This window comes from Phaethon aethereus, assembly GCF_964289735.1.
Source record: "Phaethon aethereus genome assembly, chromosome: 13".
NCBI lineage: Eukaryota > Metazoa > Chordata > Aves > Phaethontiformes > Phaethontidae > Phaethon > Phaethon aethereus.
Window position 1 is genome coordinate 831938 of NC_138589.1, and position 26093 is coordinate 858030.

General features: G+C 52.9%; 2 protein-coding genes across 2 annotated transcripts in view; one reads left to right on the forward strand and one right to left on the reverse strand.

The window, feature by feature from the left end:
- The window catches only part of ATP6V0D1 (ATPase H+ transporting V0 subunit d1), a gene marked incomplete at both ends in the record, with an annotated part of 34750 nt that extends 14619 nt beyond the window's left edge, over positions 1-20131 (forward strand). The window contains 6 exons of the mRNA XM_082005904.1: positions 10749-10927; positions 13994-14073; positions 17573-17650; positions 18256-18432; positions 19363-19440; positions 19970-20131. Coding sequence (XP_081862030.1) covers positions 10749-10927; positions 13994-14073; positions 17573-17650; positions 18256-18432; positions 19363-19440; positions 19970-20131 — 754 coding nt within the window. The remainder of the gene's footprint in view (positions 1-10748; positions 10928-13993; positions 14074-17572; positions 17651-18255; positions 18433-19362; positions 19441-19969) is intronic.
- A 1748-nt stretch (positions 20132-21879) lies between these two features.
- HSD11B2 (hydroxysteroid 11-beta dehydrogenase 2) lies at positions 21880-23683 on the reverse strand (the record flags this gene model as incomplete). The annotated part of the gene is made up of 4 exons (XM_082005751.1): positions 23289-23683; positions 22916-23101; positions 22690-22827; positions 21880-22241 (listed from the first exon to the last, which is right to left on the reverse strand). Exons 1-4 carry the CDS (start codon positions 23623-23625, stop codon positions 21880-21882), a joined length of 1023 nt encoding a protein of 340 aa, XP_081861877.1. The 5' UTR covers positions 23626-23683.
- Positions 23684-26093: the final 2410 nt, after the last annotated feature.

The following is a 26093-nucleotide window of genomic DNA, read 5'->3' on the forward strand; positions in this document are numbered from 1 at the left end:
CTGGGGAACTGTCTGATCGCAGTCCTTGTCGCGTCCGATTGCTCCAGAGCCAACCTGCCAAAAGCTGCGCCGTGTCATTTCTCTTGCCTCTTCCCAGTGGCCCATGAAGTAGGTGAGGACACGGGAAGGAGAAGCAGCAATGGGAACGGCCTGGGGGCTCTGGAGGACATGTGTTCCTGGTGTGCTCTCCTTGCCCAGCCTGTGACTTGCCGGAAGGTGGCACTCCAGCCCCATGGCTGCCTGTCCCCAGGTGCACACCGTGCCATAGGTAAGGATGGGCACCTATGGAGGTGGGCAGGAGTTAACCTGTCTCCTGAGCTTAGAGGAGAGGATGGTGTTTAAAAGTACACAAACAAAGCTGACCCAAGAACGCAGCTACGCAGCAACCCCAAAGCAAGGTCTTCGCTCCCTAAGTCACTTGCTGCCACTGACTATTTTTTTTTGTCCTGTTGTGCTCCTCTCCTGGCACCACGTCGACTCTTTCCTGGCTCCAGTCCTCTCCAGGAACTCTTCTGTGGCAAGTGTTGCGTTGTTAGTACCAAAATATTGAGGAAGTTGGCCGATTTCCCTTTTGTTTTTTCAAGCGGTGGCTTTAGCTGGCGGCCTCCACCATTGCGTATCGTGGCAAGGAAAAGCTCGACTTGTTGAGCCTGCTGCAGTCTCTGTAACACACCTGCTAGCTCTGCGTCTTGCCGTGGAGCCCCTCACTGGAAGGCTGCTAGTGCTTCCCTGTGTTTTTCAGCTGACCGTAGTACGTTCTGACTGATGGGCACAAGTTGGCTGTTAACATCTCTGCTCCAACACAAACAATTGACTGTTTGACTGAGGGAATGCAGCGATGTTCCGTAGGGCAGCGACAAACAGGTATTAAGTGTACTTGAAACAGCAAAACCCACTTCCTGAATTCAACAAGCACATATTGACTTGTGGGATGGAAGCGGGTTTTAGGTTCTTCTCAGTGATGTGCTGCCCTGCCTTTCTGTAAAGGCTTTGTTCTTTGTGTTAGCCTGACACAGTGCCATGTCCTGTCTCTCCTTCCTTCCAGTGTTCATGCATACGGTTTAGATAGGATTTTTTTATCTGTGGTTCATGGTGTCGCTCCTGAGTCTCGCCTTCTGTAGCCCGATTGGATTGTTGGCTTTAGTATTTCTCCAGGGCAGGTGGAAAGGTGTGTGTTTTTTGTGGGGTTTTTTCTTCTTTTGTTTTTCTTTTGCTCTGGCTTCAGCACAGTCTCTCCCCTGCTCTGGGGAAAGTTTGGTTTCACAGCGGCCTGAGATGAGGCTCTGGCCCTTGAGCGCTTGCTGTAAGCCGATGGGCAGAGAAGGGTTTGATCTTGTGTTCAGGTGGGGGAGTTGCTGGTAACTGTGCAGAAATGGCGTGAGGTCTGGGGTGAAGCTGGATCTAAACGCATTTTCCAAATCTGTGATCAAGCCCGTCATCAGAGGGCAGACTGGGTCATCTTTTGTCTTTACCTTACCAGTCTGCTAGAACTGGGAACCGGGTTCTTCGTTGCCCTGAGGATGCAGCTGGGAACTTGGCTTTCAGTATGTTTTTGTGGTCACAAGATGGGTTTTTGATGAGGCTGCATGTACCTTTTCCCCTTGCACATGCCTTTTCTTAGCTGACACTTCCCTCTGTTACCTTCTCCCTGACCCAGTCCTGCTCTGCCTCTCCTCTGCGCTGGATAGATCTAGTTTCTGCTGCACGACTTTGAGTTCAAACTTAATCTTGCAGCAGTGGTTTTTCTGGAGCCAAATTGTTGCTCTTCAGCTCAAGTAGCAATTGAAACAATCCTCTTCTCTGGAGTAGGAAGTTGCCTGTCTTTATTCTAAATATACTGGAGTGTGCATCCTGGCGTAACTGCGGAGGTTACAAAATATGACTACATGCTTTTGAAGTCCCTTCTTGTGGAAGAAAAAACTCCAAATGCTGTACGTTACAGACACTTGCAGTTTATTTGGGCGAATCCAACAAGCTGAAGGATCTTTCCTAATGCTGCTGTGGTTAAAACTGCGCTATACTATTTTCAATTAGTTGGCGAGTCCTTGGTGGCGGTGTGATCGGGAAGCAAAAAAACACCATAGTGGCTGGGGATCCTGCAATAAAAGATTTATGAGCCTTTTCTGGAAGAGATGGTTTTGGCAGAGAAGCACAGGTTCCTGACAAATAGCTTCCCTGTTTGCAGGGAGTGCAAAGTTGAACTGATAAGCCAAGTTCTTGGAGGGATTATGCAATATTCAAAATAAGAGGGCATGTAACTAATGGTCTGGAAATGCTCACAGACTTGTGTCCTCTGATTGGTAGCATCAGAACTGCATCAGTTCTCCTGCAATACTCAAAGGATACAGATCTCCTACCAGTTTTCCAGAACCAATGTCTATGATAACGGACTGGGTTGCATGCCTAAGTGGTGGCCAGGGAAGTCATCTTTCAAAATAGTGTGACTGTGGGTGTCCTCATGGGAAAGGGACTCTCTGAAAGGTGGATTTCACCGTGTGTTATGTTGAGGAGGTGCTTTTTTTCCCACCCCCCAAAGCTGTAGTGCCTGGAGAGCCATTCATTTGGCTAGTGGATTTGAACTGGAACAGCATGACCCTCCTCCTGGTGACCAGTGCTGTTCTTTGCTTGGAAGGCGTTAGCGTGGTGCCTAGCAAACACAGTGAGCCACGGTAATCATTGGAAGAGCTATCAAAATGTTATCGGTGGCAGTAAAGATACAGCAAAATGCTACTGATGCGCTTCAGTGTTTCACTAAGAGAAATCTTGAGCGAAACTCAGCATCCCTGCGAAGACGTTCTAGCATGCAAGCTGTGGGTGATTAGGTGAGAAACATCATCCCTGGGTAACATCCCTACCCAAGCTGATGCTGTCTCATCCGGAGGCAGTGTGTGGACTTAACTGTTGTCTTGGGCTTTGTTTAAAGCTGAATCCCTCTGGTGATTCTGCAGCTCGTAGGGACAGTCCTTCTGTTTCCCTCATTTTCCTTCTCACAATCGTTCCCTCTACAGCGTGTCTGTTAGAATCATAAAACAGAGAGGGCAGGAGTATGTTAGGAGGTTATCAGTGTTCCTCTGATCAATTTATGTCTGGTTGCAACTTTTCCAGAGGACATCCTGTGCCTTCAGTTGGATGAATGTTCACTGAGCATTCCTGTTCCCATGTAACATGCTTCACTCTGTGATTGAAACTGTTCTCAAAGTCTTCTGGTGCTGGACATCAGCAGCCTTCATTTTCCTTTTACCTTTCCATCATTTTGTCTCACCCAGTGCTCTCTAAGGCTGGCAAGTTCAGCCCAGAGAAGGCCTGGAGGTGAAGGGCACTGCTGCTGACGACTTATTGAGGGCATCTTGGGTCCTAGTCCCCTTTTCCAGATCCATTCTGTATGCTAGTTTGAAGTCTAACAAATACTTATATAGAGCTTTGCCGAAATACTGCAATATTTAGAGGCCAAGCAAAATTTTGTTTCTACCCCACATGGTTTACTTGCATGTCAAGTGGGATGGTGATTTTTCTTGTCTTCTGCTGGCAGCAGGTCTGTGTGCACAGTAACGTTCTGCATGTTATCTAAGCCCAGACCACACATTCACTGAGAATCGGGTAAGGGCATTTAGGCCATTAAACTCAGTCAGCTTTCTTAGCTACTTCAGGCAATTTTGGGGGCAGCATGAGTTTGCACAGTACAGCCTTTAATCTTCTTCTGTATCCTTGGAATGTGTTTTTGTTTGTTTGGGTGTGGTTTTGGGGTGGTTTTTTTATTGGGTTTTTTTTTAGAGCTTTACATGTAAGGAAGGTAAGAAAACAGCATATGCAAGTTTGGCTTTTGCAGCTGGTCTGTGTCAAAGCAGCATGATTAGATGTTTCAGGTCAATATTTAAAATGTAATTAGTGTTGAAACCTGCTCAGCGCAGAGTGCCAGGACTCAGCCTTGCATACCAGCTTACCCTTTCTCAAGCTCTGAGGTTAATCTTTGAGGCATCAGGTTTAAGCAACCAGAAACTCTCGCACAAGGCTCCAAGGTGTTCAGAACATCCCCTGGTGTTTCAAGGGGTTTGTACGAGCACAGCATCATATTCATAAAGCCTCAAAATTAAAAGTGCTTCATCTAGCTTTTTTTCCTTGTTAGCCTTTAACACAGCTAACACTGTATGACTGCTTATAAGTTACCAGATGATACCACTGGAAAACTGAGGTCAGTATCCCAAGAGACCTAGACTCACTAGAAGATGGTAAAAATCCCGTGGAAATGCAGCTAAATATAGATTAATGCTGAGAACATTCCTGGATACTTGGATTTGAAAGGCTGCCACAGCCTCTGTAGTACTCTGAAGTTATAACGCTCTGCTGTGAAATGGTCTCGTTGATCTAAGTTTAGTCGGGCACCCACTTACTGGCTGAGCACCCTTGGTTTGCGGTGGCAACCGTGAAGTTCTCAGCTTTCTCTTTGGCAGGTTCACGAACCTGCCACTTAGGTGTGGTTTTTATTGGTGTGACTCTAGGAAAGACAGTGTGCAAAGATAGGGAGAGATCAGCGCACTTTGAGCGGAAACCAATCACATGCTGCGTCTACCCTTGCTGTTCCCTGGACTGCCAGAGCTTCAGCTGCAGACGAGGGGTAAAACTGCTTCTGGCCAGAAGCTGCTGGTCTGACTTGTTCTAGTCTGAGCTGAAAAACTGATAAATCAGGATTTGACTCAGTTCATCTACTGTCTATTCCTTGAGCAAGCCTCAGTGAGGCACTGAGGTCTTCCTGATGTGCAACATCCCTCTCCTTTCCAGTTCAGGACAGCTGTACAGTTACTCACTAATGATCTTGAAATCTGAACTCCAGATACAAGCATCTAAGCTGTTGACACTATTCTTAGTGTCAGCTACTGCTCTTTTGTGCTTTGAAGTCTGCATGTTGCTTTTTCCCGTGACTGCTTACATTTGGAGCTCGAGTGATGTGTGACAAGCAGCCCTGCGTACCAGCACCTTCGCTGTCAAACCCAGCGGATATAGAGATGGATCTGTGTGCTTCTGCACAAACCCAAGGAAGCAGCGGTTCAACCAACCCAAAACTTTTTCTTTAGGTTACTTCCCACCCGCACCACAGCCCCTGAGTACATGAACTGGATGAGCTGCAAGAGGGAAGCACAAGATGCTAAAGTGACTATAGTCAAAACAACCTCATCATCATTTAAAGCTGTCTCTAGAATTCATGCCGAGTTTGGAGCACTGTTCCGATCCCGCTGGAGATTTCCCTTTTTCATCCCAAAATAAACACGTGCTGCTATAGTAATCTGAGTAATTGCCCAATGCAATCACTTCGTGACTTCTGCCTTGCTAGCATTAGTCTGCATTAAAGTCTAATACTGGTTTTTGGAAAGTGGTAGTGTTGCCTGAGCAATGCAATACCTTAACCCATCCTGGCAAAACCCCCGAGCCGCAGCCTGGTTCTTCCCTGCTATGCGCTCCTGCGTTTGCTGAGATGGAGGGCTGTCCTCATGACCCCTTGTAGAGCAGCTGTGAAGCTACAGTTTGGCAAGGCTTTCAGAGGATCCCTGAGAAACACAGGTCATGCAATGTTCCGTCGTTAGTCATGCTTTGTGACCACTTGTGGTATTGTTTATGGTTTCTTTAGTATCCTGGAGCAGAAAGCAATAAAAAACCAACCTATCTGCTGTAGGACAATGACTCTTTATGATTAGATAAGATTAGTAAGTGGGGGAAGGAGAAGCCCTAGCTGTCTTGGGGTCACTGCCTTGCAGGGCTACGCTTGAGTGCCTTCAGGCCAAGTTGTAAATGCCCCTGTATGATGATCTTTCATGCATTTGATATACTCCCCTGCTAAAAAGCCTTACCCAATATTCATCAGGCTGTTGCAATCTTTCTTCAATGTCTCGTTTATCTGTGGCTGTACATAAGTAGCTCCAAAAGCTGGAAGGCATACGTTGTCAAAGTGCCTGTACGTGGCTTTTGTATGTGTGGCCCTCCTCCTTGATTCTGCTCGATAGCTATCCACGGATGGCTGTCCCAGAGGTTAGCTCCTGGGGCCTGGCTCTCCTGTGTCTTCTCAGAGAGGTCTCTGCTGGAGGTGTCTGAGACTGTACCTCTCGAAACCAGTGGTGAGAATGCTGGAGGAACATTTCCCCCGCCACACACCCTCCTTTTGGCTTCTCTAGCCATATCCTAGACTGGCTTTGCTCTCTTCTTGCGAGTGGCACCCAGTGCATGTTGTGCTGAACGGGGGGTTGCTGGAGGAGCGAAGATACTGGCCCCGATTGTCTTGGCCTTCAGGAAGCCGTAAGCCGACATCTCTCTCCTTCTGTGGATGCTATTTCTATGCTTGCTGACTCCTCCCTGTCCTTTGATAAGAAATTCTACTCTTCAGTGAGACATTTACTGATGTTTCTCAGTATCAACTAAAATTGTATTTCTGCGAACGTGAACTTCTGGAATATACCACACCTCGGTTCGGTGAGTGACAGGAAGAGCGAGGCAGGGCGTAACTATGCGTGTGAAACATCCACTCTCTTGGTGCCCGTCTCCCTGTGGGCGCAGGCAGCAGCTCAAAGCAGGGGTGTAAAACGCGTTCTTGTTTCTAACTGTGAAAGCTGAAACATTTGGAGCTGGTCAGAACCTAACAGGAGACGGGGAGGATGATGGCAAAAGCCATGCTATTAAACAAGTAGTTGGAGGTTCCTGGGAAAACTGCTGCAACTGTAATAAACCTAATCCTTTGGGCCTGGGAGGAAATGCCAGCATAGCCAGGATCCTGCTGGGAGTCTGTTACAGACCACCCAACCAGGATGAAGAGACAGATGAGACATTCTATAAGCGACTGGCGGAGGTCTCACATTCGCTGGCCCTTGTTCTTGTGGGGGACTTCAACCTAACAGACATCTGCTGGAAGTATAACATGGCAGAGAGGAAACAATCTGGGAGGTTCCTGGAGTGTGTGGAGGATAACTTCCTGATGCAGTTCGTGAGTGAGCCCACCAGGGGAGGTGCCTTACTGGACCTGCTGTTTACAAACAGAGAAGGACTGGTGAGAGATGTGGTGGTCGGAGGCCGTCTTGGGCTTAGCGACCACGACATGATAGAATTCTATGGCCTCAAGTTGCGCCAGGGGAGGTTTAGATTGGATATTAGGAAAAATTTCTTCACTGAGAGAGTGGTCAGGCATTGGAACAGGCTGCCCAGGGAGGTGGTGGAGTCGCCGTCTCTGGAAGTGTTCAAAAAACGTGTGGATGTGGCGCTTCAGGACATGGTTTAGGGGACATGGTGGTGCTGGATTAATGGTTGGACTTGATGATCTTGAAGGTCCTTTCCAACCTAGTGATTCTGTGACCTCTGCTATGGTCTAGTACAGCTGTGCTAATGGAGGCAGATATGTTCTTGTTGGGACCTGGCACAGGAAAGCAAGAGTTGCCCCTTCCACAGATGAGAAGAGGCTTTTCTGGCTGCCCTGGCACTAGAAGACTTGCCTCGTGATCACGATTGACTGAGTCGTGGCTGTTTTTGCTGGGTTGAAGCAGGGACTGAATGCGAAGAAGCGTGGTCTGGGCTTGCTTGAAGGAAACGGGAACTATCAGGAAGGATTTAGGTAGCGGTGCTGGTGTCTGCCTGGCCTCGGCAGGCACGAGAAGACCTTTGTCCTGCTGCAGCCCTCTTGTTATCGTAAAGGTTTGAAATGCTGTCACAGTGGAAATTTGAATGACAAATTTCCCCTCTATCTTGCGCCTGGCAACTCCTCTTCCTGCGGGATGAAGCCTCCTCTGACAGCAACATTTAAGTAGTCTAGGTAGGTAAAGTACTCTCAAAAAGTTGCTGCTGGGCCTCCTTGGCATTTGGTCTATAGACCATGCGTTTCCCCAAGCTTCCCTGCAGGATGAGGAAACAAGTTAAGGGATATAAACAAAATGGGGAGAGCCATGCTTTGCACGCTTGTGGTGGAAAACAGCTGGGTTCTCTTTCCTGGGACCATCAGCCTGAAAGCAGGAGCTTCTCATGTGTGAAGAGGGTCAGACTTGAGCTGCTCTCCCCAAACCTGTCTGTGACTTTCATGCCGAGCGGGACTGGGAGGGCACAGATGAGCTTGGTGTGACTCCAGTAAGCCAGGAGCTAAGCTGCTCTGAAGACCTGTGAACAGAAAGGGCTCCAGGCACTTTCCCTCAGTTCCTCTTGTATGGTTGACTTTGGCCAGGCTCCTTGCAAGTTGCAAATACCTTGCAGGGAGCAAGATCCGTGGTAAGCTGGGAGTAGGAAAGAGGTGTGCTAGCATGCCATGCAATGACCATATATCCTGGCCGTTCCTTCAGTGCAGGCTGAGTTGAACTGAATTTGGTCTGGTCCTACGTCATGGCCTTGCTTTGGTGAGAGTAATCCTGCATATGGTCTTTCCTGAAAGCCACTGCTAAGCAAACTTGCGTGTTTGAAGGCAGATGGTGGAACTGGGAAATGATCCACTGTATGCTTGGTCTAGCACACCGCACGGAGATGCACGTGTGTCAGGGTGCAGATGCTTGTATTTACCAGCAACCAGCTGCTTACTGTGAGGGACTTCTCAGTTCTCATGAACAGGCTCTTCTTGCTGTCCTGGAGATTGCAATCATCTCCATGGTGCAAGTTGCACAAACAGAAGGCAGGAGAATGACCTTGCGGATGAAAGGGCAAAAGGAGGTTTCCTGGTACGTAAAGCTGATTGCTGTGGTTCTAGATTCAACATCCCTGGAAAGACAGGCTGCAAACACAGAAAGGCTCTCTGCAAAAATAGTGGGACCAGGAGGTGCGTTACCCGGCCCTGCAGCGTGGAGGGGAAAAGGCAGCACCTCTTTGAGGAACTAAGGTGTGGATTTGTTTGTGGACGTGGCCTTTGAGCATATTTGAGAGGCAATAAGCCCACCTAATAAAAACTATCAAAATCTGCCTTTGGCTCTGCTTACCTGCCTTTGGTGTGGTTTAAAGGGAAACAGGGCTATGCTATGTCCTCCTTGTTAGCTTGGAAATACAAAGACCAGCAGCATCCCCATGCCTGTCTGACAAACGTGTGCAGAGCCTTGCCATCCCTGCCCTTGCCCCAGTCCCGCGTGCTGGCCTTAAGTTCATTTTCTTCCGTGCTCAAGTACATGTGGGAAGCCTCAACCTCAACAGTGTTCCACCTCCAGATGTGCACAGCTCCTTCTCCCATTCTAGCTCAGGCTTGATCTCGTTTGTTTTGGAGCAGCTCCTGCCAAGGTGCTTCTTCAGGTCCTTTCCATCATGTAACTTCTTAGAGTTCTAGCAGTGAGAGCAAAGGGAGTGTAAAATCCCAAATATCCTGCTCTTCTAGCATCTGTGGTCCTTCCCTGTGCTGCTGAGGGACATTTTGCTAAGCATCTTCTGCTGACTAGAAAAAAAAAAAACAAAACAAACCACAAAAACCCCCTCATCTCACTTGATGTTTTTCAGGTTCTTGGCTTGCTTGGCTTATGGCTCAGCTGGTGGTGAAGGTGCCTAGAGCACCGTTCCTGTTCTTGCTGGGGACAATTTTCCTCTTAGCTCCTTGTATTTACATGATGCCTTGCTTGGACGTTCTACTTGGAAAAGGCCACCAGCCTATCTTGTGTTCCCAGTCTTTGGGCCAGCTGTGTTTCCCTTCTCTGGCTGGACTGGGACAACTGGGAGGTGATCTTTACCTGGCACTGGTTAAGGCCTCATCTGGTGTGCTGTGCCCCATTCTGGGCTCCCCAGTGCAAGAGAAACATGGACATACCGGAGAAAAGGGCCACAGAGCGCTTGTGTTGGTAGAACTTGTGCTGAGTGCCATGGTTCCAGACTGAATGTCCCATTACTGCTATGCCAAAGACTGAATCTGCTAATCCTGTATAATGTAAGCAGAGAACTTGCTTAGGGACATCATAATATCGGCTAATGTGGAAAAAACCCTTAGCTTTTGATGGCAGAGGTGTGAAAAAGCTTGTGTGTATTTTTGTGAGGGTGTGAATGAAGGTTGTGCCAAAGCTGCCAGCCCTGTTGTTTTTGGAAGGGAATGTGGCTGCAGAAACATGACCCTTTCTCCATAGTCTTGGCAAGATGGACCCATGCGGCTGGCAATGAAGCTGAGCTCGAGTCAAGCTATCTCCAGATTCCCCTTTGCTGGTGTCCTACCACTCACGCTGTTGCACGTGCTCTCTACAGAGCATGTCAACGTGAGGAGAGCGGTGGGAAAGCTGGAAGGACAAACGTTCCCAGTTATCTTGTGGGAGAGTGTGGGAAAGCTGGAGCCAGGCTCTTCTCCTTGTGGGAGGTGTGTGGGGTTTGGATGAGAGACTGATTAGCTTTTAGGAAAAGCCTTTTCACTGTGAATGTGGTCAGAGACTGAAGAAGAGCCCTAGGGAGATTGTGAGGTCTACATCCATGCAAATAACTCAAAGTTCAGCTGGCCAAAGCCCTCAGCAGCTGGAGCTGGCCATCCTAGGAGCAGGACATTGGGCCAGAGGCCTCCAGAAGTCTCTTCCAAACTAATACTCTTCAGTGGTAGGTGGGAGATGCTCAGATGGCGTGTGGTTCAGCTGTAGCATAAATCCTGGCCTGGGACTATGCTTGACTCCCTTTTCCTGGGCTGGCACGATAAGGAGATGTTAAGGAGGCGCCTTACTTGTTCTTTGTGGGAAGGGCGCATCTTGCTGGAGATCTTTGCAGGGACTGAAGACGTGTGCCCATCTGGTGCCAGGTGCTGGGATTTGTGTTATTTGTGTTGTGACAGGTTTCCTCTTGCATTCCTCCAGGTACAGCTACATGATCGACAATGTCATTCTGCTGATCACTGGGACTCTGCACCAGCGTTCCATCTCTGAACTGGTGCCCAAGTGTCATCCTCTGGGAAGTTTTGAGCAGATGGAAGCTGTGAACATTGCTCAGACGCCTGCGGAACTCTACAATGCAATCCTGGTGGACACTCCCCTGGGTGAGTGCAGCCTTTCAAAATACCTCTCAGCTGTGTGTGGAGCAGGTGTCCCTCTCTCCTCCCAGTCTAACTAGGTCCAACTAAGTCTTAAGTTGTGCTCCAGGAAGACGAAGTGTTGGGTAATGTACAGATGTGGCTGTACTGCCTGTGGTGGCTGGGCTTGAGTCTAGGTTTATGCTTGTCCTGTGCCAGTTTTTCCTCTGGAGGGCCAGCTATTTCTCTGTACGCTTCCGCAAATGGTAGTGCAGACTACCGGGGAGTTCGATTTGTGTGAGCCAAGCTTTAGGCTGTCCTGGCAGTGCAGGTGTAGTTAGATCTAATCTACCAGATATGTCCATTTACCGGTTCTTCTGGGAATTATCACCTGAAATTAGAGAGGAAGGAGAAAGTTTGAGAGGTCTTAGACGATGCGATCTTTTTAATAATTGTCATGGGATACATGGCACTTGTGCTTCCTTAGTGAGGGCTGTCGGATCCTCTGCTGGAATGAGTCGCTTAATTTCCAGCACTTTTATTTGGACCATTGGGCAATTTCTTGTAGGCAATTTTTGTAGATAATTATAGAGATCTGCACATGCCCAGTCTTGTTCTGAGACTGATAAAATTAGCTCTAGATCAAGGAAGGCTCTTTATAAACCAAAAAAATACAACCCCCAGAAAACAACAGCAAGAAGAAGTAATCTCCAAAAGCCTTTTTAAGCTCTTTGTATAGCAGGATCCTGCATTGAAGTATACTGTCTCAGGGCTACAGGCCTTGACTGGGAGGCACATAACGCTAAAATCAAGTATGAATAGCTAGTCAGACAGGTATGTTTTTTAAAGATAAAAGGTGGTTCTGGAGAAAATATGGAAGTCTTTTTGCAGTAGTAGGAGAGGTAGTCACAGGAGACTTACTAGCTTACCCTCTGTGGGCAAAAACGTAATGAGGTACACCTGAGTCAGTGATTAATCATTCTTTTGGGGTTGCTAGAAAGAGCAAAACACTCTAAGTCATCATATTGTCTTTGATAGAAATAGTTGGTTTTGGAACTGAAAGTGCTTTTGCAAAGGCTCTGTGTAATAATGGGGCAAGTGGAGTAGCTGTCATGGAAAAATTACTTGCCAGATAGAGCCCAGCGAAGGAGGGAAAACGTGTCTCGAGATCTGGGTTGCAAGGTAGGGCAACAACGCAGCAGGAGATCCGAAGCTCTGCATGCAGCTGAGTTGAGCCCGCTGTAGGGATGATGTGTGGGAAGGAAGTCCTCCTCACGAGTAAGCAGGAACCTTCCCCTGGTTTGGGACTCAGATAGAACAGAGTATTTCAAAGGTATTTGCTCTCAGAGACCTGAAGGCTTCCAGCGGCGTATGGAGTGAAAATGCCCCATTACGCTGGTGAGGTTGCCTCTTGCATTCACGTACTTGTACGTGAGTCAGTTTTGCCTGATTCTGTCCCAGCTAGGCTGACTACTTCTTCAGACCTTTGCCCTGGCCATGCCCTTGAGGCTGCGTACCATCTAGGGTGGCATTTCTTCAGCAGGAGAACGTAGGGAGTAGCTGTGTTGCCTAAACAAGCAGGCACGCAGGCTCCAGTTGTTTAACTTGCACTCTTTCCAGTGACCACACGCGAAGAAACAGCAGCTCTATCTCCTAAAAGTACTTGAGTAGCTACGTGGCTTGGTAGGAATGCCTAACCCCAAATGGCTTTCATAGGTTAGCAGGGCAAAATAAGACTTGCTGTTAGCCTAATTTGGGATATTGGAGGGCCAAGAACTGAAATAGCTGTGTTCTCATTTCTCTGCTACTCTGAAGTAGCCACTGCTTAGCTATCGAGGCTAGCCAGCGAGCCCTGCAGTGAAAACCAGTCCTGGCACACTCTGTTTTCGTTTTTGCCAACCGTAAGGAGCAGTGCTCCTCTAGCTACGTGGCACTGGTCTCTGATGTTGTTGCAAAGAAGCCTCTGAGGGGGTCGAGCCCTGTTCAGGACTCTGTAGACCCACAGTGCGGCCGCTGACCGTGCCAGCGAGCTGGGGATATAAAAGTGGTGTCACGCCAAAGGTGTGAGCCTGCGTTATACCTGGTTTGTCACAAAAAGCAGAGCACTGGTCAGTTCTCAGCATGAGTGCAGTGTCTTTTACCCGCAGCTGGACTGCGTAAGCTGAGAAAGATCATATTTCTCTGTGTAGCAAACTCAGCAAAGTTGGTTGCTGAGTGAGAGTTGAAGAAGTCATAAAAGTCCTGTCAATTTATTGTGCTCTTGCTAACAAATGAGTGGTACAACAGCCTTATGTTATGCTAGATGTATGAGACTCATCTTTATCTGCAGCTTGCAGTACCCCGTGTTAGGTCTGAAATCTGTGTTCTTTAGGTGGCAACAACTTCTCAAACTCCATCCCAGAGACACTCTGGCAAAATATGTAGGGCTGAGCATCCTACCAAAAAAACACTAGTTCATCTTGTCTCCTGTTGCTTATCTCCAGCTGGAGAAATAAAAGTCTTTGGAAGAAGCGGAAAATGGGACTGATAGACCTGACCAGGGGAAACAGCTCCTGACTCCAACTGTGGTATGTCAGGGGCTGTGGGAGCTGTGGCATCCCCGTGCCTCCTTAATCCAACTGAGATATTGGAGGAGGAGGGAGAAGCACCAACTTCCTCGAGACTCGCTAGCTGCTGTCTCGCAGATGCTGCCATGCTGTAGCCGGCAATTCGGAAGCTGTCTTGTCACCTCTGAGTGCCTGCACCTGGGAGCAGTTTGGGTTTTGCTTATTTTTAAATACAGGCTGCTCTGGGACTGGTGCTGGGGGCTAGAGCTGAGAATTTCTGCTGAGAGTAGGCTGTTAACCAAACTGTAGGAGTAAAGGATGAAGAAAGCTTTTCATGTGAGAGCCCCAAAAAATGATTGTGGCCTGGGGAACTGTGGTGGAGCCTGAGGTTTTGAGTCATGGCAATTTGGTGGCTGCTGAAGATAAGGGCCAGGCCTAGGAGGGACAAGCCCAATGTAGGGCGTGCTGCAGCCTGGTATTGTTGAGGAAAGTGCTGGGTACGGGTCTGGCTACAGCAATGCTAACTCTGTCTGTGGCTCTGTTTCAGCTGCTTTCTTCCAAGACTGCATATCTGAACAGGACCTGGATGAAATGAACATTGAAATCATTCGAAACACGCTGTATAAGGTAAATGAGTCTTTGGGAAGGGAAAGAGATGTTAACTTCCTTGTTTATTCCTAGCGTGACTACAGCTCTGTCTTGGGTCAGGAGCTCCTGACCAGCCTAGGCTGGCTTTCTTCAACCAGAGACAAGAGGGTATTTTCTTCTTGGAGTAGACTTAAAAATAATCTTGCTTTCTCTCTCTTTCTTCCCTGCAGTGGTGATAGAGTAAACTTGACCAAGAACTAGTTGAATCCATTGGAAGGTAAAGATAGTGCCCTTGGAGGGGCCTGACATCCGATCACCCAGCCCTGCAGAGTCAGGGCACCGGAGCTAGGCAGAGTGGGAATTTTTTTTGGAGTTGTCAGGCTGTTGAGAGTCTGTGCAAGAGATTTGTGCAGAGGTTATGCCCTTCAATAAATTTTCTCAGGCCCCAGGCAGGCAGGAGGAGGCTACTCCTTAACCCCAGGAGTTTAGACGTGCAGTTGACTGCATTCAAAGGACTAAAGTGCCTAGGTCTTAAACTTGGTTGAAGGGCTTCCACGGACTTGATTCTCTGTCTTGAGGTCTTTCAGAAGAGCCTCCAACAGCCTGCTCAAGCCTTCAGTGGCCTCTGGTTGGGGTTAGATGCTCTTGGTAGAGCAACATAAAAGGTGCAGCCGGGGTGGAGGAATTCTGCAGGATGGGGAGAATTATTGGCACCAGGATGTGGAGAGGCTTGTCCTGAGCCTGCACAGGGAGCTGTAGTCTCCTCTGCGGGCCCCGTCTGGTTTTAGCTGGCAGTATCAAAGCATGTGTTTATGTGCAGGCTGTGGCTATCGCTTCATCTCGACTCTCTGGATTAAGGGTGGGATGCAGATTGTATCTGCCAACCTTGTTTTGGCTGGTCACAGCCAGCCCACAGTTAGCGTGACCTCTGCTTCCCAAGGAAGCCATGGCCTGTTTGCAGAGGCAGAGAACAGGTCAGGCGTGAAGGGAAGGAGGCAAAGGGAGGGGAGAAGGAGCTGCATTTCAGCAGTCATGCCCAGCTGCCTGTGGCCTCTGGCGTGTACTGGTCTTTTGCTGTAATGGGGGGGAGGTATGCCTGTATGCATAAATACCCGCACCCTTGCAGGGTGCGGAGTTTTGTGTTGAGATGAGGCCGATGGCAGAAGGCAGGGAGTGGAGTGAGAGCAGGGCAAACAGGTTGGGGGTGGTGGGGGGCGTCTCAGTGGGTCCCAGCTCCTTTCCCATCTCCTCCTTGAGGCCTGATAACTGCTTTGCATTTGCTCTTCCTACCCCCAAATTGAAGTGTAGGTGCCTGGTGTGTGCTGGGACTGGTTCTTGCTAAAGAGCAGCCCCCGGGGAACAGAGGGGCTCCATCGGTAACAAATCATGGGGATGCAAGGGTGGAAAAGGCAATTGCCGCTTACAGACTCTCGCTTGAAGCCACCTTTTTCCTCAGGGACTGGAAAATGTATAATATAATGCAAATGGCCTTCCCAGGCAAATGAGGGAAACCAGATCAAGTCTGAAATCTGCCCAGAGCTGCTCTGAGTGCCTGGGAGGGATGCCTGCGTCCAGGAGGAGTTGGTGTGGGAAGGGGAAGTGCTACCTCCCAGACCCGCTGGAGGTTTTTTGAACGAATCTGTGAGCATGTGGACAGAAGGCTTGAGCAGGCAAATCCATGAGGATGAATGTGGATTGATGTATGGGAGAGGCAAGGAGGTAATCCTAACTCTGCTTGTACAGTGAGGGTCTCCTTGTTCCTTTCTACTACTAAATGAAATCTTGGCTTATGGTGGACCAAAGGAAGTATCTCTCTACAAGGTAATCTGTTCCTAGCAGTAGAAAAGAACCGCACAAATATCACTGTGCCGCTGCGTACATCTGTAGCGCGTTTGTCCTGAACACTGTCTCGTTCCTCTCCTCTCTCATGTCCAAACATGAGCAGCAGAAGCTGCTAAGGAGGACGCATTTAAAGGTTTGGGGACAATGACTTCTGTATGGGAAGCTACAGAAAAAGGTTAGGATTCCTCACCTGGAAGAGGAGGGAATCTGAGCTGTGGTGGTAACCACAGGCAGCATTGGAAAAGTCAACGTGGGTGGACAGGCCACAGGTCTCCCTTTAGGCTGGATGTGACAGACAAGTGAGGCTAGCAGGAGGCAGAGCGTAAATGTGTGGGTTATGAAAGTAAAAGTCCATTAAGGATTATTAAATACAAAGACACCACCATTTCTGGGATAAGGCTTTCAGGACACTGGGGAGTTTCTGTAAATTGCTGTTACCTGCAGAGGGGTCCGTAGGGGCGGGTATCCTGTTGCGGACGGTTTACAGCCCGTGTTTCTGTGGTGTCTGTGATACTGGATCCTCATTCAGTGCTGGATATTTGAGTTCACCTATTTTTGCTTTTAAAGCCTTAGGTTTGTGTGTGAACTCTGAGAAAGGCAGAGGTGGTGACTAAACCTCTTATCTAGGTTCCCTCTTGTGTCAGCCTCAAGCGAAGTCCGTTGTCCATGTCCTTGTTCCTGTGGTCACTCTGCAGACTGATGCTCTGTGCTGTCCTGCACTTAAGCAGTGGCAAGCGCTGGAGACGCTGTTTCTTTGATGAGCGATGCTCACCCAGCAGCGTCCTCTTGTGCTGTGTGCTAACAAATATTTACAGAACACGGTGATCCAGGTGCTTTCCTAGTGCAGAGGCTGAGGGTGTCCAACGCATGCAATCTTGGTCCATCTTCAGTCCTGGAGTTGTTGTGACAAAGCAGAAATTTGTGATGTCTCGGCATCATTTTATTCCATCCCTTTTAAGTGTTTCTGGTCGCAGCTCTCTGTCCAGAGAGGTATTTTTATCACATGATGACTGCTTCTGAGAAAGTTTTTGCTGAACAGCACTTTTAGCCATGCGCAGCCTTCATAGGCTGCCCCCCGGGAGATACAGTCATCTTCCAGCTGGATTACAGTACATCTCCACAAAGGATTACGTTTCCTGGAGGCAGCGTAGCTGTACCTAGCCTTATATGTTCTCTGCAGTGCTCCAGTTGGGATGGAGACCAAGTGGCTGTAGTGTGAAAAAAGAATTCCAGAGAATGGCTAGTTTCCTTCACAGATGTCCCGTCTCATCTCTTGACTCCACTTACACAGCGGTGCTTTGCGAGCGTAGGTCTTGCAGCCATGGTTGTGTGGTTTGGCGTATTTGTGGAGGCCAGAGCGGGGTCAGGAAACCACGTAAGACTTCAGCTTTGGAGTTAGACGACTCAAAGGAGCAAAATAAGCTTTAACCTTGCTGCCTGGGGATCTTGCCTGCAGTAAACTCATGCAGTCACTTGAACCAACCCAACCATGACCCATCACATCTCTAGCTCCTGGGAAAGTACTCTCTCCCTTGTGTGGGCTGGACGTCTAAGTTCATGTGGGGTGAGAGCGCCTGTGCTGTCTTACAAAGTGTCTGGGAGCATCACTGCTTGTGGTCTGTCCTCTGCCGAGTGGCTCTGTGGAGCAGTAGGTGAAGCTGAGTGGAAGAGTGCTCCTCTGCCCTCTCTCTTCCAGGCTTACCTGGAGTCCTTCTACAAGTTCTGCAAGGTGCTGGGAGGTACCACGGCAGATGCCATGTGCCCGATCCTGGAGGTAGGTCTGGAAACCCCTGTAGCTGGATGGTGTTGCAGTGATACTCATTGCTCCGTGCTCAGGCCCAGCTTGCCTGCCATGCTCAAGATACTCTTCAGCATCCCCATGCACACTCTGCCCTCTCCCTGGGAGACCTAGGAAAACACTGCCTGCACGTGACTTTGGACAGGTTTGGTTCCCCAGTCCTGATCTTGCCAGCTGCTGACACATCCGTTGCCTTCCTGGGAGCATCTTCATCCTCTCACATGGGTAACCAGCAGGAGAACAGCCAGAGCTGTTCAGTGCACGGCCTGTCTCCGTGCCAAGGCTAGCTGTGGGATGTGCAGGGCTCAGGGGCAGTAGGTGAGAGAGACTCCTTGACCTGGGCAGGGTTCTGCTCAGTGATTTGGCTTGTGCCTGGGACGGGGATTTCCTCACCTGACTTCTCCCCAGGCATCAGCTACTGGGCTTACTTGGAGCCTGCCCTGGCTGAGCAGATAGCTGTACGTGTCCCATGCAGTTCGCTTATGCTGCCCTCTGATATGGCTCTGTTCAGAGCAGCATCAGTACCTCCTGGCCTCTGGCAAGGATGCTGCATCCCAAGGTGAACCGTTCTTTTCACGCAGTTTGAAGCTGACCGGAGGGCCTTCATTATCACCATCAACTCATTTGGTACTGAGCTATCCAAGGAGGACCGAGCGAAGCTGTTCCCACACTGTGGCAAGCTCTACCCTGAGGGCCTGGCTCAGCTGGCCAGAGCAGATGACTACGAACAAGTCAAAAACGTTGCTGACTACTACCCTGTGAGTGCTTTGGGGTGAGGGCTGTGGGACTGGTGCTCTGGATCAGAGCTTCTCGGGGATCTGGGGGAACCTGTGGATTGACAGCCTGGGGAGAGGGGTGCTTTGCTGCTGCTGCTGTCGGCTCTGTGCTCTGCTTGGCCAAGATGGAGTTGGCTTGCCTGGGATGCCATTGGCTTGTTAGTCGTGGCTGTCACTGCAGTGGTGATAGGGAGATCAGGCATGCCCTGTGTGCCCCGACCCAGGGTGTGGGGACTGCCCTCATCACCAAACCCTTCGAGGTGTTGGTGTGGCAGCGATGACAGTCTCTCTTTGGCTGGTTGGGGGTGGAAACGTGTCTTCAGCAAGAAATGCTGTGCCGCAGCTCCAGCCCTAGTGCATTGATCAGAGCCCTGGTTCAGTGTCAGGGGAGATGCTGACCTGGGAGGACACGTTTGGATGTCTCTGGGTTCCTTAAGCTGCTCTTGTGCATGTCTGGGGGCCCTGTTTGGAGTCAGAAAGCTCGGTGTCCCCTTACTGAAGCAGCCAGGGCATATGCCAGGTGCAGGGTCCTGGCTCAAACACTCCAGTCTGTACACGGAGGGGTCTGTACCTGGTGCACCATCCCTGCAGGCTCAAAGTGACAATATGGCTTTGAGAACTGCACATTTCAGAGAAGGGATAGGATCTCTGGCTGGACAAGCTCACAGATGAAGTAAAGGCTTTCTCTGCCTTTCTGGGTGTTGCCATCAGCTGGCGCGTGTGCAGTGCAGCCTCAGTGGCATCCCGTTGCCGACGTTTGTGTCTGCATAGGCTTCTCTGTGTCCTCTGCTGACCTGACGTGGTGGTTGGGGTGCCTGTTTGACACACAGCCCTCCTCCCACCTCCCAAAACCCTGCTGAACTTGGAGGGCTTTGGGGTTTGGGTGTATCCTCTTGTAATGTCTTCCTGCAGGAGTACAAGCTGCTATTTGAAGGGGCTGGCAGCAACCCTGGAGACAAAACCCTTGAAGACAGGTTCTTTGAGCATGAGGTGAGTGAGCCCTGAGACACTTCTCGCCGTGTGCCTACCCATGCCGTTTGCAAAGCTCAGGGTAGCAGCAAGCTTGTCTGCTGCCCTGGCAGCAGCGCTGTGGATGAACAGAGTTTGGGGGAAGGAGAAGGACGCTAGACCTCCGCTCCAGCGAGGGAATGGGAGCCCAGCATGGTGCTCGGTCCATATTCTCACCCAGACAGATTAGAGCAGTGCATTAGGCAAGTTTGTGGCTGCTGGTGGATATTCGGGTCATCGATAGCAAAACCAGAGCATAATTATGTGGCAAGGGAGGATTTTCACAGTACCTGAGGGTATAAATATTTCCCCCTTCAAATGTCAGAGCCTGTCCTGAGCCACGTGCCGTAGGTTAGAGCTGCCCTGAGGACCTAAAGAGAGGCAGAGCAGGAGACCTGTGCTGAGCCTTCGGGGAAGTCAGGGCACCTCCCAAGCTGCTCCACGCTTGCCATGACCAGCTCTTCCCATCTGAGGCGGACAAGTGACGTGTCCTCATCTCACCTTTCCCCAGGTGAAGCTGAACAAGCTGGCCTTCCTCAACCAGTTCCACTTTGGAGTGTTCTACGCCTTCGTGAAGCTGAAGGAGCAGGAGTGCCGCAACATTGTGTGGATCGCAGAGTGCATTGCCCAGCGGCACAGGACCAAGATTGACAACTACATTCCCATCTTCTAAACCTGCTTTGCTCCTGTCCCACCTTCCTGCCCCTGGAGTCCGGACGGACCCCTGTCTAACTCCCCGAGTGATCCCTTGCCCAGACTCCAGGGATGTCCCGTCTGTGGAACTGGCTCAGATGAGGAAACTGTACAGTTACTAGTTAAATTATTCACGAGCTGAAGTTTGAGTGTGTGCACTGTGAGAGGTCCGGAGGGACCAGTGGCACAGGCTTGGCCCTGTGTAGCAGGAGGGATGCCTCCTGTTGTGTATCTCATAGTCCCTGTGCTTCTGTATTAATCTGCTGTATGCGCTTATGCTCGTAGAGCAAGCACCAGCTGCGGGATTGCTGCCTCTGAGGGGTTCCCACTGCTGTGGAGGAGCACGTCAGGTCTGCCATGGCTGGGGCTCCTCTCCGTCAGTGCTCTGCACGCCTCCTAGTCAGTGTTGTTCCTGTGAGGTTTAGTTGGAGTGTGATTTGTAGCATAGCCCATGCTGCTGTGCAATCCCCGCATCCTGCTGTAGCTAACCCTGACCAGGGAGAGACCGAGCAGCCCTGGCCCAGGACTGGGATGGAGGCTGTGCGAACGTGAGGGCAGAGCTGGAGCGCTTGTGGAGCATGTTCCTCCCTGCTCCGGCAGCATTTGCACGGCCTCACTGTGTCCTCAGAAGCAGCTCTGGTCAGACTCCCCCCTTGCCTGGCAGCTGACTGCGTTCCTTCCTCCTCTGCAGCCCCGTGTAATGAAGGGCAGGGAGGTGAGGGCCAGCATGGCAGTGGCCACAGAGCCAAATGGTTGCAGCTCTAGCTCCCACTTTGTGCTGGAGGACCGGGAACATCCCCCACAGTGGCGGAGAAGTCATGCCGGTGGAGAACACATGCCTGGTGCTGCTGCTGGGAGGGAGCGATGGAGAGCAGCTCTGTCCGAGCCTTGTGCCGTGGTCACCTGTGCCGTATGTGTTATCCTGTGATCCCCTCCTCTCTATGCCAATAAATATCTGCTTCCTGCACTGTGCTCTCCCTGCTTACTCAGGCACCAGCTCCCACCTTCCCCAGAGGAGCCTCCGTCAGCCACAGGGCCTCTTACCCAGGGAATTTGATATTTGTGGTTTTTCCGGCCCCTGCACCCTGCTGCGGTGCTCAGTGTGGTGCCAGCTCTTGCCCGCAGGCAGGGCAGCCCTGACCAAGCATCTGCAGCGCAGAAGGAGACCGCCAGAGCCCAGTGGCATATCAAGAAGAGATTTATTTAAAAAGTGACAATCATGTAGTTCATCTCGTGAAGAGCTCTGCAGCCCGGCCTCGGCCCCTGCTCTCGCCGGCAGCACCTGGAGTGTGTAACAAAGGGCAGGGAGGCAAGGGCTGGCCTGGCAGCGGCCACAGGAGCCCGGGCCTGACGCAGCCAAGAGCCGGCGGAGACAAATGCTCGCAGCTCCAGCAGCAGCAAGGAGGATGTTGGGTAGCTGAGAAATGCCCGGGGTACGTCCCAGCCCATGGCGCAGAGCTGCGGAGTCAGGCAGGGGCGGCCTCCTTGGAGGATGCACGGTTAGAAAAAATACAAAAACAAGGTCTCTAGAAAACGTTGATTCTCGCACGATAGAAAATAGATCTGCCTGATTTTGGAAAGCAAGTTGGTTTTTAATGTCTAGTGCTGATTGTTCCCCCATGGTGCAGGAGGGCGATGCCAACGGCTGCGCACGCGCTCGGGGGCTGGTGTGCATGGAAATCCTGGGAGAAGGCTCGCTCCTGCCCCCCGACCGCATGCGGACCGAGGTCAGGCCGCCTTCGTGTCATCGTGATGCTCTCGCCGCAGCGCTCGGGGCAGCTTGGGGTTGATGAAGAATCCTTTCAAAAACAAGTCTCGGACAAAATAGGGCAGATAGCGGTGTATGAAATACATGAGCCCAAGGCCCTGCCCTGGGTAGTAGCGCACGGCTGGGTTGGCAGCCAGGAGCCCGTCCGTGATGCTGTTCACCACCGCGCTGAGGTCCTCCACCGCTACCTTCATGAACTGGATGAACTGACGGTTGATCTCCTCCACGTAGTCCTCGCCGTAGGCCTGCAGCAGCTCCCGGGGCAGGTTGGCCACCAGCCGCTGCTTCTGCAGGTTCCAGAAGGCAGGGTCGCACGTCGTCCCTGCAAGGACGCGCCCCTCCCTGTGAGCTGCGTGACCCCCCTCCTCCAGCCCCTCCCCTGGTGTGGGTGCCAGCAGCCCCCAGGCTTCCCCTCCAGGGAAGGTCCTGCTGAAACCTTGGCAGAGCTCTGGGAAGTGCGGTGGGAGCACCAGGGTGGCTCTTGATAGCCTGGGACTGGACCAGAGGTCTTGTACCCTCCTGAGTGGCTGAGCTGATTCGGCCAGTCCCGGTGGCAGAGGATCGGCTGGCATGGCTTGACCCTGACCCTGCCTCTCAGGATGGGCCCAAAGGCCCCAGGATGGCCACCGTCCCCCAGGAGGTAGCCATGGGGATGCATCCCACGCCGCTGGCTGCTCCGGACGTTGCTCCATCACCGCCTCTTCTGCCTCCCCGGGGTCCCTGCCCTTTGCCTGCAGGTGCAGGCAGCAAGCCAGCGCCGACCCTCTTACCTGTTTTGTAGTAGCCAGGCAGGATGAGGCTGACTTTGATGCCCCAGGGCTGGAGCTCGCTGCGGAAGGTGTCCATGAGGAGGCTGAGGGCTGCCTTCGAGGCCCCGTAGGCTGCCAGGCAGGGGAAGGGCAGGTCACCTTGCAGGAGAGAAAGGATGAGCGAGCAGGCTCTTGGGCAGCGGCCTGTATGGCTGGGGGCAGGCAGGGACCAGGGGGGCTTGCTCACCCGCGGGGCTGCTCACGGTGACGATGCGGCCGCCGGCAGAGCGGAGCAGGGGCAGCAACCCCTTGGTGAGCTCCAGTGAACCGAAGAAGTTCACCTCCATGCAGGTGCGAAACTTGCCCAGCGGCGAGAGCTCGGCGTCGGCGATGGTGTCGTTGAAGCCGGCATTGTTGACCAGGCCCCAGAGCCCTGTGGGGATGGGGTGCTTAAAGAGGTGACCTGAATGGGGGACCCCCCCAACCCTGGGGATGCCAGCTGCTCCCCAGCCCACGGGGAATTGCGGGGGGCACGTGGGAGCTTGGCACCGCCATGCTGGCCGCAAGCCGAGGTCCTGGGGAGCTGCGTGAGGTGCCGGGGGGATGCCGAGGGCTCCTACCTGTGCTGTTGGTGTGGGCCTGGATGTGCTGCAGGACGCGCTGGATGTCCTCTGGCTTGGTCAGGTCCATCTGCAGCAGCGTCAGCTTTGGCGAGCAGCTCCTGCGCAGCTCCTGGGCGCCGGGACCCTGTGGGTCCAGCACACTGGCGAACACCCGAAAGCCCATGGCGTCCAAGTGCCGCGCCGTCGCCTGCCCGAAGCCCGAGTCGCAGCCTGCGAGAGCCGGGAGGAGCCCTGCGGTGGGTGCTGGCAGCCACCGGACGGCTGTCCCCAGCCCCCGGGAACCAAACCCCCAGCACCAGTCCCCTGCTCGGGGTTCCCCGCTCCGGCTCCCCATCGCGCCAGGGCCATGACCTTGCCCTTGCCCTGGGGCGTTCGCAGGTTGAGGAGCTGCTGTTTTCCTCTCTCAGCACACACAGGCGGGAGGAAGAAAACACTCCCTTATCTGCAACCCCATCACCCCGAGCAGCTCTCTGATGTGAGGGGTAGATAAAACCGTGGGCACGGCAAGGCACCGTGGCGGCTCGGAGCCCAGCAGCAAGCTGGGGGGAGCGGGAGGCATCAATCCCCAAAATAGCCTCCGGAAGCTCCCTCTGGCACCATTCGGAGCTGGCACAAGGCTCCGTGGGAGACGCTGCCTTTCCCCGAGTGCTTTTCGCCTTCCAGAAATGGTGGCCACGAGGCACGGCACCTCCTCACCTGGCCGGGGTGCCGGAGGGGGAGAAAAAAAAGAGGGATCCTGGTCTTCTCCGGCCACCCCGCATCCCTCAAGGGAGCATCCGCCTGGGATGTCCCACGCTGGTCCCAGCCTCATCTCCTCTGTCTCGGCTCGAGCAGGGGCAGCGTCACCCTGCAAAGCCACCGTTGGGGTGGCCGGGGGACAGCCCGGGGCCGGGTGTCGCGGGGCCGGTGGCCGGGGCGGAGCGGCCGGGATGCAAACAAACAGCGGCAGCAAGGTAACAGCCTGTTCCCGGGGCCGATGGCAGCGCTGATAGCTCCGGGCCAGCCCGCGCCGCCGCCCCGCCGCATTAACCATTAACAGAGGAGCGCTGCAGGGGCAGCCCCACGGGCCTTGCACCCTCCTGCCTGGCACCCTTGGGTGCTCCTGAGGACATCCCGAAGAAAGGGCCCTATCCAGCACCTTGGAGCCGCCCCGGGATGGACACACCGGTGCTGCCCACTCCACGGGACACCATGAGACACCCAGATGCTTCCCAGCGCCCTTCTCGCCAGCCTCGGGGTGGGCACGGGGACTGGCTGCCCCCCTCGGCTCCCCGGGGGGATTGGGGTGCTGGCGGCTGCAGCTCCAGGAGTGCTAAGCCGTGCTCGGCTCAGCGGCCGCGCGCCGGTCCCCAGCCCGGCTTAGCTTTATTGCCGCGCCAGAAAGCCGTAATAAAGCCGCTGGCCGGAGGTCAGAGCGATACCACACCCTGAGGTGCTCGGCTGGCAGGAGGGGGCTGCAGGGACACCCCCCTTCCCTTTCCCACGCGACACCCGGCACCCACTGTGGGTGCGTGCCGGCTCGGCTCGGCATCATCCCGGCATTGCCCCCAGTGCCGCAAGGGGATGCCGAAGGTGCCGCGGGCTGCCGGCACGGAACATCCGCCTCTCCCCTCCCCAGGAACAAGTCGTGCTGCCAGCAGCCGGCCAGATAAAGGTGCATTTCGCCTTTCCCAACAGGGCAGGAGAAAACTGCAATAAAGATAAAATTTAAAAATAAAAGTGCTTGCGGCCACGGCCGCACCATGCCGCAGCCAGCACCCTGCCCGCCGCCACTGCCGGGATGCGGTTACCTGCGCTGCTCCTGCCCCAGCCGGCAAGAAAAGCTTCCAGTCCAAACACGAAGCTCCCCATCACCTTCCCCGAGCCTCAGAACACCAGGAAACGGTCCAAAAACCCGAGAGCGCCAGGCTTGCTAGCTTGTTGCGGGGCAAGCCTGGCAAGGAGGGAGCAAACACGGCCGCGTGCCGTCGCAGCCACGCAGGGTTTGTTTTGCCTCAGAGGAGTGGGGCGGGCGGAGGGTTTGTTTCGGAAGTTTTAATTTATTCACACACACCAAAAAAAAAAAGAAAAAAAAAAACAAAAAGAAAAAAAACAACCAACAACCAAGCAGCCCAAAAAAATGCTCCTGGGAGGCTGGCGGGAGGCCCGGGGCCAGGAGGGCGAGGATGCTCTGGTGTTATTTAAGGTCTCCGGCGCTGCGCGGCTTCCCGGCTGCTGTGCTCGGGCACGGCCAAGAGCGCAGGCAGGGAGACCGAAACCCCCTGGGACCAACGCGTGGCCCCAGAGCACGGCGGCTCACCTGGGGCCGCGCTCGCGCCCCGTGGCTACTGGCGCAGGAGCCCCCGGCCACGCCGGCCACCACCGCTGGCTCGGCTTTGGGATCGCCGGAGCCGGCCAGTCTGCGCGGCCCTGGCGAGGCTGGTGCTGGGCGCGCCGTCCTCCGAGGACGCAGCATCACGAGGAGATGCCGGCGCCAGTTCTCCCCCCGCCCCGGCTCCCAGCTTGCCAACCGGTTTCGCATCCGTGCCGGCGGGAGGGACCGCGGTGGGACCGAGCGCGGGAGAAACCGGGTGTAGGGAGCGCGGCGGAGGAGGGCGGGCGGCTCGAAGCCTCCGTCACATCCCCCCGCGGGCCCCGGGCCAGCAGCCGGAGGCTTTTTGCTGCAGCGGCAGCAGAGCCCGTGCCTGGGTTGCAAAACCCGGCAGAGCTCCGCAGGCTCGGCAGGCTCCAGAGCCGCTGGAGGGCTGGCCGAAGCCGCAGTCCCGACTTGCTGGGGGCACATCCCTTTGGCTGTCCGGCACG